The sequence below is a fragment of the Ornithodoros turicata genome, chromosome 4 (assembly GCF_037126465.1).
Source record: "Ornithodoros turicata isolate Travis chromosome 4, ASM3712646v1, whole genome shotgun sequence".
Lineage (NCBI taxonomy): Eukaryota > Metazoa > Arthropoda > Arachnida > Ixodida > Argasidae > Ornithodoros > Ornithodoros turicata.
The window spans coordinates 28,705,714-28,721,437 of record NC_088204.1 but is presented as its reverse complement, the minus strand read 5'-3'; the positions used below and the strand labels follow the sequence as shown (position 1 = coordinate 28,721,437).

The following is a 15,724-nucleotide window of genomic DNA, read 5'->3' as shown; positions in this document are numbered from 1 at the left end:
CAACTTTCGTACATTTTCTTTCAGTTCACAGGTGAAAAACGCGTATTCCAAGTGGTGGCAAGCATCGTGGTTTAGAACAACTATGTTAATCCTAAGAGACAAGTTAAAAGTCGCAGAACAACCCCATCCACAATCACAAATCTGAAATCGCTGGCCATCGGCGCGCGCGGTCGCAATATGGCTCCGACCAAAAATATATTACACACGCTTCCATTACACTCCCCGTTGTACACTGATCATGCTTCGAAATGAAGTGTCGCTGACGACGTACATGGAGAAGGAGTATGTGTTTAAACGTGTCTAAAAACCGCATTAAATACTCGCGGAAAGAAAGCACGTGACTTAGCTTCCACTTATCCGATTGTGCGCCGCATATTATGGAAGACCCCACAGTCAATGCTCGGACTACATTCTCCGCTGGCGGAGGTATACGCCTGAGTGTCCCCATTTCGAGAGCAAAGGGGATTACTCAAACCAAGGCGCTTCTGCAAGTTACAATTACCATGACAACGACGACGCACCCGCGGGCCGACGTCATACGTGACGTATGCATGAGAGAGGCGCAGCTTTCGTCGTCTGTTCTCGCGGCACGTTTCGACAAATTCCTCGAAAACGACTTGGTTATTCCGAATGAAACTTTGACGGTTATATGTGTACAGTACTCGTGAAACTAGTTTTGGCTAAGTTTCGGAATCACCCCGGCTGTACGAGACCGTCCCTTTAAGGCGCGGGCTTGTGTGTTTCCATGTGATATTCTATTTCTCACCTTTGGCAACGGTCATAACATCTCCCTAGTCTCTGTATCGTGCCAGCAAACGAATCATAGCAGTTTCTTTTTAGTCTGAGTCTGAGGTTGGGCGATCGGATTATAGACGTTCCACGTTGCACAGGTTTTTATTTCTTTTTCTGCCCAGTGTTCGTTATTTTTGTTGCGCCGTAGATGGACGGTATAGCGAGTATCACGAATAAGATGCCAAAGTATAAGAGTATATAAGTATTCCTCGATTTTTGCGAAGTGCCTTCTGTGCGAGGGCTGCTCCACAGGGCATTCCATGACCGAATTTAAATTGACACAAACATTCACGTAACAATTCATATAACATTTCTTCTTGCAAATGTGTGGTCGCAGTCTCAAAATGAATTGTCTCACATATTTGCGTCGCGCTGAAATAATACGTAGCTGCACGAGTAACAATAATTTGTTAGAGACTGTGACGCAACTATGCCCCAAGTGACGAAGCAAGTGCAGCTTGGCATCGTGCAGCTGACGTTGCCCCACACCATACAATATCGAAGGTGATTGTAAAAGAACATGGTCAACCCAACATCTCTCAGTCAGAAACTGGTGGAGATCTGTGTTGTAGTCGTGCATGCGGTGGAATAAACGGATGTACATGCGTTGTGCTTTGTCACCAAGCGACCACTTGTCGATAGATTTCCGGCTGTTGCTTCGATTGTGCTTTATAGGAACATGTTCCTATGTTCCCCCCCTCCCCTCGAAAGCTCCTGGGGGCACCAAGGAAGAACCGCGAGCACCAGGAACTGCGTTTCCTGACCTCAAAAAATTGTTCTCGTCGACCTTAGTCGATAATTTAGTGTTGTGTTGCTCTGCGCGCACATTTCGCATGGTATACCACCTGCGGTTCCCAAGCTATTCTAGTCGTCCTGTATGGACCAACACTTCCTAGGCAGTAGAATGCCTGCGCAATACGTCCCACAGGGAGCCTTACAAAAATGCCAAATGAGTACCTATAGAGAGCCAAATGTATTTTTATTGAGTCTATAGAAACTCAATAGAAAATCAGCTCCTAATGAGTTTCCTCCATAGAAAGTCAAGAGAATTTCTTATGATTTTCCTAATTGTATTTCTAATGAGGAATCTCAAGAGATTCTCTATTGACTTCCAATTGAAATGCAAAGGTCATGCGTTCCATCGCTTATACATAGTCTGACTAGTCTGACTTGTCGATTACGCTATTTCTTTGCGATCCTATGAACAGATATACGCATGTGAAAACTAACGTTCCTACCGAGAAAAATTTCCATAAGGACAGAGAGACAGATAAAATCTGACAACTTAGGTTTTTTGTAAGCGGTAATTGGATTCATGTAGCCGAATGTGCCGTCCACAAGACAACACTTGCTGGGCAGTTGTTTATATACTGTCAGAATGGGTTGCACATCATGCCTGCAATTAGCAAGCGACATTGACACAGTCAAAACTTGAAAGACAAGGTCAATGTGCACTGCTTAGGGAAATGACCGCTATTCTTGTTGTGCATGACAATGCACTGCAATGAACTGCGATAATAAAATCAAAAATAGTTTTCAAACAGTTAATTATAAATTAAAAAGTACTTAAAGACTCTTTATCGGAACTGAAAATACAAATATTTTTAACTATATTTTATTTAATTGTTTTGGAGAGATACGAAACCCGTCCCAATCGGACGGCTGCATGTGCGTGGCTGAATCAGTCCTCTCCGGCGCCATCTTTGGTTTGGTGTTTGGTGAGCCATAGCCTCCTATATTGCCTCCTAGAATGCCTGTTCAACGGCGCCGAGATCAAAGAGCACCGCCCGTCCAATCCGTTTCCGGCGCCCACCGCAAGAGGCGCTGCATTCCTAGGATACTGCGCTGCCATTGCCATGCTTTTCTATGAGTAAAGTTGCATCGCGAAACTAATCGTATGTGGCATATTCTCGACATTTTAATCCTGGAACGCGACCTAGAGCTTATGATAATTCGTTGAGAAGTTTATAATAGAGAAAAATGCGTGCTACGTTATTTTCGAGAGTGTTTAGTGATGAAACGCGCAAACGTCGGAGCCGCAAAAAATATGCATTTTCCAGCAGTAACATGTTTTTAAGTCGAATTGTAGCAGACGTTATGAAGCAGAGAAGTTATGTGAACATGTTATATTGTGACTAAGGAGTGAAAAGGGCTGATGATGACGGTTTTTAGTATAGATGCCCCAAGACCTGAGCGAGCTTCACCAGTGCACAGATGATCATAGTACAGCCGTGTAAATTATACGCACGAATGTGCGACGCAAATATGACAGTAAAAATACCAAGAAACAAAACGCAAACAAATTATTTATTCGGGTACATATATTCGGGTTATACTCTGCCACGTTCGCTATCGCATTTCTTTATAGTTTTAGTGGCTTCCGTGAGAGCGGCTTGGAGGTGAAAATTTTTGCCATGTCATACTTGTCTGACTCCTAGAGCAAAATTTGTAAACAGTGGGCGGAAAAACTTGGTCAGTAACACTTCCAGAAACTGCCGGTGATGTCCAGGAACCGAGCATTTTAATATTTGCCGCTCGCTTAATATTGCAGTAGCGTGCTCCACAGCTGCTTTAAGGGGATGTTTCAAGTTCCTCCTCTTTGCTAGCATCACTTGAACGTAGATTTTCAAGCAATGCAGCACCACAAGTAGCTGTTGAGACGGATAGAAGAGTCCACCTCTATCTTGATGTTTAATGAGCGCGTCAGACGGGGCCAATGAGTCAGGCTTTTGCACGAGTCCAGTACACTGCTCACAAGCGATGGTTTCGCTAATAAACCTGGCCAAGTAGCCACCCACCATGGCTAGCGCTGCAACTTCAGGAGTAGGAGCCAGCGCCTCTGTTCGTTCGAGGTGGTAAATCAGTGCTCTAGTTGCATCGGTAGGGAACTGTTCTACCTCCGCCCTGTCTGTGGCTTGTACCTTTGACATTGGCACGCCTCCCGAGGAGCAAGGATGGTTCTCCTCAGCAACTACATTGCTGTCCCGTGATGTAGAGGCAATACCCGTCTTCAAAGTCTTTTCGATGCCAGAAAGCACAGCTCGGACATCTGTTTGGTCATTACTCCCAGCTGTCTTTCTCAACCACCCGAAGAAAGACTCAATAGGGTCAGACGACATCTTTCTGGTTAATACAAAGCCGAAATTCATAACCCGAAGCAAGTACCTCGTGCAGTCCACATTGGAACGTGTTGTAAGCAGAAGCCCTTCATATGTCTCCTTTGTGAGAAAGTTTTTTATATGGCACTGGCTCTTGAGCTCGCCCAAGTAATCCAGGAAAGTACTTCCAAGCCACTCCAGTCGCTCGTCTGTTTCGCACAAGTACTGCTTAGTGTCAGCGTAGTTCTGGTGGATATGCTGAGTGCAATTGCTCACATCCATCAGCACAGACCACCGATGCATAGTATCCATGAACTCTACCGATTCTCCGACTTGCGAGAAGCTCGCATCACAGGTGTGGCCGGCTTGCTGCTCCAGCAGTTTGAGTGCCGCTGTCACAGGGGGCGATAACACCTGCACTGCCCTCATCACGTTCATTTTCTCCAGGTTAGTGGGGAAAACGTGCTTCCTAGTCAGGAACCTCACGGGCTTCACAATGGTGCCTTGTTGCATTTTGTACAGCTTCTTGAGGTGATCTGCCGTAATAGCGCCGTTTTCCCCAAGATCCCGGTGGAGAAACTGTGACCGCCTCGTTCTTTATTAGATGGCATTGGTCAAATGCCAGAAAGAGCTTGCGGTCAGGGTCTTCAGGATGTGGTATGTGGTGCCTGATAGTTCCGTTACACAGTAGTTGGAACGCCATGACGTTGATTTTATGATTATCGGTCACGACTCGTACCACAAGAAAGCCAAGTGCTTCTACTTCCCTGAAGACATGGCGCAAAAGAGTGTGAAGGTCTTGACCACCACAGTTCTTTGTGAAGAAGTAGGCTACGGGTATTCTGAAGCGGGATGAAAGCCCACTGAGGACGAAGCACAGGAGCGAATTGGCGAGAACAGGGTCTCCTGTGCCTTCCGTGGGAAGGACTCCTCCATAGTCGACTTCGCCGACGAAAGCGCCTCTCTGTTTTATATACTGGAGCCGCTGTTTCACTCTCATCTCGTCAATGATTAAAGAGCAAGTCCTTGCCTGCGGAGAAGTGTGGATGGTAAGCTCAGCAGAGAGTCTTTCCTTCACGAGTTCTGTCACACCAGAGTTTCCACGGGAAGACCCAAGAAATCGCTCTAGCGTGCTTCGGCTAGGCAAGATCAGTAACGCTTCCTTTCGAATGTGTTCGTAAGCCTTGGGCGAAATGTTTCTCAGCACAACTGCATGACGTACTGTCAGTTCGGACCAGACCGGCTTTTTTCTCCCGAAGTTCTTTACTTGTTCCAGTAAAATTGAAGCTGCTAGATCTTTTTCGTGTGCCTTTTCGACGACATGTGTAAAGGCAGAGACGTCAGAGTCTTTTTTCACGGAGTCCAGCTCTTCCTTCAGGCTGCTTACATCCTGCTTGAGTGCTTGAATCTGGGCACGGAATTCACGCTCTTTGCGCTTCCGCTTTCGTTTCTCGATTATTGCAACCGATGAGATATCACTTACTTGGACGCCCCGGTGTACCTTCACCCAGGAAGGCGCTGCTTGGTACGTGCTACTGCATGAGGGTCGTGTTAGCTCATTTGTTCCTTCCCCGGCGTTGTCACTGACACATAGGTCGTCGTGAGCGGGCTCAAAGGATTCCTTTGGGCTGCCGGAAAGTGCTCGCCGTTTTCCTGCTGATGTCGATTCTGGAACGCTTCCTTTGCGCTTCCTTGCCACCGCGTCCCCTCTCTTGGACTTCGTCGAAGGCTGCAGGTACACAGGGTATTCCTCGAACACACTGGGCACAGCACCTTTCTTCAACCTTCGTGTTTTGCATCCTTCCTTGAAGTCGGAAGGAAGGAAGTGCCGACTACAGACAGTGGGGTAGCAGGATGACGTATTGGGAGTCCAATCGTCTCTTGATATCACCTTTAGCCACTTCTCGCGCAGCTCTGCATCACTTGGGATTTCATGAAATGAAACTCCTGGCAGTCGTTTTTTACCTGATGAGTTGCAGCGAGGCACGCAGCAGTAAGCCATGACATGGAGAAACGAGCATACCGCACCGACTAATGCAACGCGTTCCGCCAGCAAGTAGACGCTACCCGAGCGTCTCGGCGTCGCGATCGCCGGCATTGGGAAATTTTACGTCACAAAAACAACGGTATTTAAGCGGTGGTGTGATGTTTTTAGGGTGATGGACGTGCTATTCATCGATGTAAAGCTTTTGCTTGAGTTGAGTTATCAGTATTTATTTTTATTTTTTTGCTAGAAAATTCAGTTCAACCTGTAACTTTGTTTTTATCGTGTCCGTCAGATTTGCTTATCTCGTGATATCGAGTACATTAAAAACTTAATCGAAACGCAAAATAGAAAAATCAACAAATATATATATATAATGGAAAGCGAAATAGGGACAAACAGACGGAAGACTACGCCCTCTCCTACCAAAGTGTCGTTTTGGCTTATAACGATTTTTAGATATACGCATCCCACGACTATAGAGCCTGGTTTTTAACTGTTCATCTTACACGTATTAACAAGTTCGTCATCCCTTGTGCGCAGGCTTCATGCGCCACAGTAATTACCTTGTATAGACGCACAAAATACAGCAAAATACGAACAATGTGATTGTGACAAGACATCACTTCGTCGCGTTAAATCAGGCTTGTCATCGAGATCGACAATGAGCTGCTCAGAATAAGATAGGATTGGAAAGACGATGTCATCAGGGGGATGGGGGAGGCTCTATTATAGTACTTCAACGTATATTTTTACTAATACTTACGCCTTACCTTTCTTTTTAAAATATTGGGACATTATCGGTAGTTATGTCTTACTGACGGTAGCTCACACTCGCACGGCATTTTTGTCTCCTAATTGCTTTAAATGTATTACTTTCTTGGTGATGCTTTGTATGCCGGAAGTATTTTAAATAAAAATAAATAAATAAATCTCGGGGTGGCGGAAAGCAAAAAGTACAAGAATAAAATAAAACCGTTTGCAATGCATGTATGTGTGCTGTGACGCGTGGCCAAGAAAGCTTGGCCACGAACAGGTGCGCTATCATTCGTACATCGCACATATACTCTGACAGAGAAGCGCATTTGCATGGTGAAGCCGTTCTCATTAAGTTAAGTCTTGTGAAAGGAAGTAGTTGATTTTCGAGATTTAAAATAATCTAGCCCAATAGTTGTGGGGGATGAGCAACCGCGGTATTTTGATCACCCGTTTTTTCTTTCTCTGCCCCCACCTTTTTTCTTTTTTTTGTCCGGTGCACAATAACAGTACTTCGACGTAGCGGAAGATGCTGGTACAAGCGGTCATGACAGCAAGCAGGTTGTTTCTTTGAAATAATCAGCTTTGCTATATTTCTTGAAAAAAAAAATCAAGCAAAGTTACAACATCCTTTCGTAATTCCTGTTGTAGTTCGTTACAATAATGTGTACACATGTACGCATGCAACAACAGCTGTCAAACATGTAGGCCATGTATTTGCGCATACAGTGGAACGCAAGAGGCAACTGCTATTTTACATAATGTGGTGGAAAATACAGATATGACACAATAAGAGCGCCGGCAGCTTTGGGTTCATCACTTTTCAATTAGCTTTTGCTCTGCTCAGAATCAATATCCTGAGCAGTCCACTTCAATATGGAGCAATCTATTAATATTAATTGATTTCCCAATCATCCATCCCAGTAGTGGCAGACGTCAACGCATATTACTACCAATTGCGCGAGCGCTCCATAGCATTTGCATTGAGAGGAACCCTAGGATGCGAGCGCCCCAAGCGGCGCGGTGCAGAGGAGGATAGGGGAGGAGGTTGAACGGAGGAGTTGAACGGGCGCTCCGGGCCGAATGAGCAGGCATTCTCAAATATAGGAGGCAATGGGTGAGCTCGGAGGGCTCGCAGTTTGCACGTGAGAAAACTGTTCTTCGCACGCGTGCCATTTCGCAGAATGTGTTGTATGAGATGAATTGCGAAGCAGCGGTGGGATGTTTTCCCGGTAAGTGCTATAGCGGAACCCAGAGTAGGAGCAAGTTTTCTCACAGAACCGAAAAAATCACCATGGCATCGAAAGCCAGCGCTGCCGTGTCCTCGTTGCGCGCTGGAGAGAAGAAGAACCTGCCATTGCGGACCAAATTTCGGTGAGCTTATGTATATGTGAATCAATTTCGTGTCTTGTCGACACCGGTATGGTCGCTCTAATAAAAATACATAATCTCTCTTCCCAGTGTTACAACGTTGACGACGACGAATACGTTGGCGGAATTAACTGGGGCGAGCCGTAACACTCTAGCAAGCAGAGGACACAAGTTGCAGTGTAGGCCGCGACTTTGTTGGTGTGTGCAAGTGTGTGTATATTGACATCAACGAAGGAACCTCTCTGACACTATTCGTGAGAACAGGACGAGGCGCACAGCACAGCAGCTTGTCAGGTGAGTGTGAAATTTTGGGGTTTAACGAGGTATGGTTTTTAATTAGCAGGTGTCGACTCATAATGGTCACACAGTCTAACTTCGTCCTTAATCGTATGCTTTCAAACTGGTGCAATGAGAGCTGCCTTTCAACTCTGCAACCTTACACGTTTTTCTCTATGTAACAGATCTGTTGTTTTCTTGCCTGGACGTGCGGCATGTGTGCAGAAAAAAAAAAAAACCAGGTGCTGAAGTGTCAACTGTGGATACAGCATACAACTGTAGCAACATGTAGTGCTTTTGAGTTTTCCTCACAGGTGCAGCAGGGATTGTGAACACATTGCGGATCTCTCCTGCCTAAAGTCCAGGACCAGGAATTTTCATTTCGTGTGACAAGGTACAGTGCTGGACAAAAGTTCACGGAACGCGCGAGCGGTGCATTTTCTCCTCCGTGCGACACCCTAGCGGCGAGCAGAAGCGGGCCAGTTCACTCGTTCAGAGGAATGGGCTAGTGCGCTGGTTGCGACACACTGCGGTAATTTCGGTATCGCTTGGACGTGCCGGCGAAGTGTTTTCGATTGGTGTCGCTACCGGCGCACTCCTTTCGTCCCTCTGAACGAATGAACGAGCCCGCTTCCGCCCGCCGCCAGGGTGTCGCACCGAGGAGAAAACACATCGCTCGCGCGTTCCGTAAACTTTTTTCCAGCACTGTACATAACATCCATTAACATACTGAGTCATAACCTGTTCTCTATATGTAGGTATTATAGAACTTCTCAGGTATGGGATTGCAGTTTTGTAATTTAGCTATGTGATATGCGTAGTTATACTGTGCTGTTTCTCTGTTGAATAAATTTCTGATGAAACTGGTACACAGTATGTTCGGTGCCATACAGTAGTTTGTGACTACGTGTGCACATGGTAGTCATGTACTAAGGTCAGGTACTGAGAATGTGACTTCGGTCAAACCGTTGTGTCCTTCGAAATCCCGCATACATCAGAAGCGCTCCACTTCATGAGGCTGCTTAAACAGGGTGCTTAATTTTATGCAATACTACAAATGCAGTTTTTGCAGTGTAAGCAAATATTTTGTGTGATGTAGTATAGACGTGGAAGCAAATCTTTTGTGTGAGATAGCGTAGAACTACCAGACAGCTACTTAATTAAAATGCATTAATTACAGATAAAATGGTTAAAAAGCAAGCGAGCTGGTGGCTAAGATCCATGACGAAAACCCGAGACTGGGAAAAAGACGAAAAACAGACGACACAACACAAAGTCTCAATCAAGACTTTGTGTTCTGTCGTCTGTTTTTCGTCTTTTTCCCAGTCTCGGGTTTTCGTCATGGCATTAATTAGATTTACTTAACTACATTGATAAATTAAATTGGGGCTTCTTGGGCTGTACCGAGATCAGCAGAATGTGAGGCAATTCTTGTTCATAGGACCACGTCACGTGCATTATTTATGGCGTGATTTTTCTTTTACAATGCCGAAAGCAAGGCAAAACTGTAGAAGTGCAGGTACTACACTACCAGTTCTTTTTGAGAGCCAAGTGCTTCGGCTAAAATTTGCGCCTGATTGGTGTAACAGCTGGCTGCGGTCCAGATACGTAGCAATGCCGTTGGGAGTCGAACTGCTATCAGCTCGATCAAGCAGTCATTTCAAATTTTGGCAAATTTCATCACAACACAAGAATATTTGATATACGTGGTGATTGCACTTGCATGTTGTGTACGTGTTCGACTGAGCCCAAGTACATTAGTTGCAGAATTTCTGAAAAATTTGCTTAGTTTAAACAAGGACTGCCTCCCTTTATGCTATCATGGATTTGCCGAAAAAATTTGAATGAGAAAATATTGATGAATTTGCATTTCACATTTAGTGGATTGGTATATATATATATATATCTTACTAAATTGCAAGTCTGCTTGGACGTAGAATCCACCTGCAAACACTGCTCTCATCATAGCTTTTAAATGAACCGCTGTACCGAAGGAAAATAATCCTGTTTTTTGCATGTTTCGTATCATCCATGTTTGTGTTTCCATTTTAAAATGCGTGCGGTATGCAGCTCACTTTTTGTATTTTTGTTTCCTATAGCACAAAGAGCGGATGTTTATCATGTCTAGAACGTCATATGTAGACTTGAGCTAATATTTGTGAATATAGGTCGCAATCATTGTCATTTTTACGTATGTACATGCGCTTTGTCTTTTCAGGAGAGACACGTGGAAGATACCCATTTGCATCTGGTACTCAACTGAAGAGGAGCCCCTCCTCGTTGCTCTCAATGGAACCAAAAGTAGTATAAATACAAAGCTTGTTCCTCATATGCCTGTTTTATGTGATTACATGCAACATTTATGGTGCTCAAAGCACACGACACACCTCTGAAGGAATTCTATAGAAAAGCGATAGAAACTCTCTCATTAGTAGCACATTAGAGTTTCTATAGACTTACGGTGGCCAATATTCCGTAAGAACTCAGTAGGGACACATCAGGATCTCATAAGAATTTCTATAGACTCTCTATAGAGTACTTAATGTGTCTGTAGAGTCAATAGAATAGAGTTTCTTTAGAAAATCATTTCACATTTTTGTAAGGAGGTCTTCTTTTAAGACTGTTGATGCTGCTATAACGTCAATCGAAAAAGAGAAAACCTCGAAGCTCAAAGCGCAGGCCTTCTGCTATCTTGGAGGTGTTAGATGGACGGCCAAACCAGAAATGGGTGTACAACGGAAATACGTGTCGAAACATACCGAGACGCGTGTGTCGTTCTTGCAGGTAATTCCGTTTGGAACATTGATAACAGACCCGTCGGACGTACACTGAATGACGCACTCGCTGATAATTTCCTTGGGCTGCAAAAAGAGTATATGACAAACATTAGTGAGTTTAATGCATCGTACGCTATCGCCACTGCGTACCAGGCGCTGATCTTGGGTTTTCCCGAGGGGGGGGGGGGGGAGTCGGCTATGGACAAGTGCCACGTGCACGCTGGGATTGGTCCACTGAACCCTATGCTCAAGTTTGGAATTGAGGGGGTCCGGACTCCTGGAACCCCCTCACCTAGATCCGCGCCTGCGGCGTACGTAAAGGATAGAGTTGGTGGTTCTCCGTACGCGCAAAAATGGTGCTTCATGCACTGCGCGGAAACACCACGTTACCCCTTACGTACGCAAAGGCGATAGCGCACGATGCACTCCCATGTGAAATATGTTCGCAATTCCAAATGGTTTACGAAACAATTTCCACTTGAAACAATTTACATACAAAGTGGTTCCAGGTGGTTTCGAGTAGAAATTGCTTTATAAACCATTTGTAACTGTAAGCATTTTTCACTGAGCTAAAACTTTTGAGCTAAAACTTACTGTCAGCTAGTTTAGCGAATTACTTGCACTCGAACGGTTCGCGGAGGGTCAATGAGAAAAGGTAGTGACTTAGGATAGAATCCTCTGATTTAACAGCGACAAAATAGTTGACGAACCGTTTCAATGCAAACAGATTCACTAAAACTTCCGATTAAAACGCACTACCTGCTCTTTCCCTAAATCTTCATTTTTCCTTAGGTATCTACTTTCTCTCGATGACGACTTTACAGGAAGGCCATGTAAAAAAATAACTCACGAAAGCACGCTGTGGGGAAAATATGCGATCAGCCACATTTGGACTCTGAAATCTGCACAGTGAAGGTAGAGTTTCCTTTCCTCTCGCTTTTTTTTTCGTTTTTGCAGCCAGGGGCACACAGCGCATGTTTGAATTTACCCCGCTCCACTACAAAATGCACTCATACTAGAATGGTGCCATTCTAGTGCATTTAGTGCTCTTTGTAGTGAAGCGGGGTAAATGGACCCGTATTGCACCCCTTATGTATGGACCCCATATTCGACCCGTATCGCCAATGACCAGCCAATATGGGCCCAATATTGTGTGCTGCTTGCGATGCTACATAGTCCACAAGAGTAAACACCTTCCGTGCAGTTCCACTAGCACCTCGCTTGTACGAAACCAACAATCGCCATTTCGTTTCTAACGTCAACCAGTCATGGCCGCGGAGGAGAAGGAAACGACAGAGGGCGAGCGCGTTCGTTCCGACGAAATCGCGCTTCTCACGACCTATTCATCGATTTGTAATGTGCATGCACGGCACCCCAATCAATCCTTGCATTGGAGCGAAAAAGACTCGCTCAAACTCTCGGTATTGACCGTTTTTAAGGTATAGGCGCGTACGAAACTGGCCATAATGGCGTTGCTGTATACACGATGTATACACGTAGTCTGCCGCTTGGAACGTTTGATGTGGTGCGCTTTGTGTTGACATTCAGGCGCACGTTAGAGAATCATCTCGCGATGTGTCATAGTTTCAATCGCACTTACATTCACGGAGCCTGCAATTAGAGAGTATCTTCCGCCTTCGTGTTTACGAACGCACGAGTGACGTTAAAATCAACCGGCTAATCAAGACGAATAGTCCTATGGAAACGTAGGGAGCCATACATATTTGTCGACGCCCCCCCCCCTGTAACGACTTTTACCCGGACTTACTGTGGTTAATTTGATGCCTGGGACTTTAATGCACTGGTAACTGCTTTGGTTGAATTTGTTTAGTTGGAATGTCGTAGGACTGCAACATGTGCTCTTCGTGTTGAAGCATTGCGACCCTTCCAGAGCGGCGAGGGCGCGTCTGCAAAAGTTCCAAAGTTTTTTTTCGTCTGGAAAATCATTGGGACAAGGATGACCCAAAGAAAGTTGAATGACAGTTAAGAAAGTTCGATAGAGGTAGAGAAAGTAACTGGGTTTTGAGAGGCTATAGGGGCTGTCAGTTACAACAGAAAGGGGACTTATTTGGACATCAAAGGGAGTGCACAAGAAACACGTGTGGAAGCCACAGTCACGAGGAGCTAGACTGTAAACATATCGTTCGATTCTTGTTTGGTAATTATGTGACTGTTCAAATTCTGTCGACCGAATATGTCACCCAGATGTACAGGAGAAAATCGTTCCCGTGTGCTTTCACACACAAATCTGCTTTGCCTCGCTATTTCTTGTGTCAAATGTACGAGTACTTCAGAAACTGCACTGCGCCCGCTGCGGTGCATTGGTTGCCTTGGAGTGCATGGGGCGTTCATTCGTGCGGGACACAACTAGTAATGAGTAACGCATCTAAAGCAATGTCGTTTACTTAAAAAAATTGTTAGACTTACGATCGCTGTTCTAAGGCAATAATAGACAGGAAAACATTGACGCTGGTAAAACTACTCCCTCTTATTACTACTCCCTATAATCATTATTATTAACTAGTATTATTATTAATATTTAATTTTATTTATTATTATTATTATTATTATTGACGGGGGTAACTAGGGGGATCTCGCAGTGCAGACGCTTACTTATACAAATCTTTCATCACTCCACAGCAGGCGTTCATCTGTAGGTTCATTCCAAGGCAGGGGTGCCCGGGAAAGCCTAACCTGAAAAATCAAAGCATGAATGCATCAAGGACGCAATCAGACAGTGTTCATAGCTAGGTGCCGCACTTGTTTATTCATTTGTTTATTTTCAATACTTTTAGTCCCAAGGGCACAGTTACGAGGGGGTTAGAAATACAGAAGTCGAGAGTAGCACATCAACACCTGAATAAATTAACACATCAACATGTGCGGACCTAGGAGGGGGGGAATTTATTCGCAGAAAAAATGAAAAACAAAAATAGAAAGGCGAACCTAGGCATATTCCTTGCAGTGGCCTAGATAGTTGTGCTTTTATGAAGATGTAAAAAGAGAATAACTGAACAGGTCCTGCGACAACGCGATCGCGTTCTCCCAACGCTTGCTGACCCTCATACCGCCCCCTCCCTCGGCTCCTCTCTGTCTCATCTCCTAGTGAAACAACAACAACTTTATTTTCAGAATGAGAGTGGGGAGGTTCATCACCAGAGGCGATACTCTACCCCATTGCTGTTGAGGACGTCGGGTATAAAATACAGAGCCCCCTCACAATAACGATCGGAGTCCGATGGTGTCCAGAAATGTCAAAAGGGCTTTGAGCGCTGATCGTTGCTGGGCTGGATTGGGCCAGGGACCAAGAAATTTCGAGAGGGAGAAGGGGTCGAGAGTCCAGCTGACGAAGAGACTCGGACAGTGAGGTCCGGGAAGGTTGGTACTGAGGGCAATGAAGAAGCAATGAAGCAATGAAGAAGCAAGAGGCAATGTGCTCCAGATCCTCTAGAGCACCACAGTGGCAGCAGGTGGGAGAGTCAACTTGTCTCGAGCGGTAACGCCACTGAGCTGTAAAGGCCACATCGAGTCGCATTCGGTGGGTTAATGCAGCATCTTGACGAGAGATGTTTCGTGGCATGCGGAAAGCGAGCGTTGGATCAACTCTGCTCAACATAGATGAGGGAAGAATGTCGGTTGTCCATTGGCGGGAAGTCGGCTCTAGGCTTACGAAACTCGTCTGTACCGGCAGAGACCAGGGCGCTTGCGGCGGTATAATGTCCTTAGCTATGAAGCCAGTGAGAGTCTGAAGTGTTCTCTGCGCTACTTGATAGAAGTCGCTTTCAGGGCGGTATCGAATTTTCCTGAGGAGCGGGTGACGGGGAATGTGACCTCGCAAACGTAGGAAGTGCCGAGCCGTTTCACGTTCACGTAGAACCTCAACCGGTAGTTCACCAGTTTCAGCCAGGACTTGCCGTGTTTCAGCCATTCTTGGAACTCCGAGGTAGCGACGAAGGCTTCGAGCAAACAGGGACCGAAGGGTGTTTAATGATGTTCTTGACATCCTGTGCAGGATAGGAAGGCTGTAAAGCACAGTCGCCCTCACCAACGCCGCGTGAACTGCTAGCAGTGAACGCTGATCACAGCCCCATCCTGAGCCAGAAAGATGTTGAATTGCGGGGAGCCATCACTGCACTTTAGTTTCAAGGTGTTTAATGTGGCGAGCCCACGCGCAAGTCCGAGTCGATTACTACGCCAAGGAAGCGGTGGAAGCGGACCGGCTCAAGCTTCTTAGCACCAACCCAAAGAGGGAAATTGGTCATAGCTTTGCGCGTGAAAGGGAGCTCGACGCACTTTTCGGGGGAAAAGGTCCATCCCAAGGGGCGTGAAGTACGTGTGTATACTATTTAAAGCGAGCTGCAGGCGGCGCTGTATGGCTGGGCGTGATTTTCCTACTGACCAAAGGGTGACGTCATCGGCATACACGGAAAAGGACACTTTGCGATGAATTATTGATTGTAGGCCGGCCATCACCACGTTAAAGAGTGTCGGACTCAGGATACTTCCTTGTGGGACTCCTTGAGGGACAGGATGCTGAGGGCTTTTGCCTCGGGACGTAGGGACAGCGATAGTTCGGTCCGTAAGGAAGTCTTGGAGCCAGATGAAGAGCCGACCGGATACTCCAAACGAGCGCAAGGCATGTAGCACACAAATGTGCGAGACGGTATCAT

At 45.7% G+C, this 15,724-nt stretch overlaps 2 protein-coding genes across 2 annotated transcripts in view; both read right to left on the bottom strand.

The window, feature by feature from the left end:
• LOC135392886 (uncharacterized) overlaps nucleotides 1-15,724 on the bottom strand; it is a 66,377-nt gene that overhangs the window by 3,849 nt on the left and 46,804 nt on the right. Inside the window, exons 8-10 of the mRNA XM_064623553.1 lie at nucleotides 13,668-13,748; nucleotides 12,823-12,961; nucleotides 11,037-11,138 (exon numbers count right to left, since the gene is read on the bottom strand). Coding sequence (XP_064479623.1) covers nucleotides 11,037-11,138; nucleotides 12,823-12,961; nucleotides 13,668-13,748 — 322 coding nt within the window. The remainder of the gene's footprint in view (nucleotides 1-11,036; nucleotides 11,139-12,822; nucleotides 12,962-13,667; nucleotides 13,749-15,724) is intronic.
• LOC135392885 (uncharacterized) lies at nucleotides 3,210-4,403 on the bottom strand. The gene has a single exon (XM_064623552.1). It carries the CDS (start codon nucleotides 4,401-4,403, stop codon nucleotides 3,210-3,212), a length of 1,194 nt encoding a protein of 397 aa, XP_064479622.1.

What these genes read in the sequence shown, in the direction of transcription:
- LOC135392885 (XM_064623552.1), bottom strand. Translation starts at nt 4,403, where the DNA reads ATGCAACAAGGCACCATTGTGAAGCCCGTGAGGTTCCTGACTAGGAAG.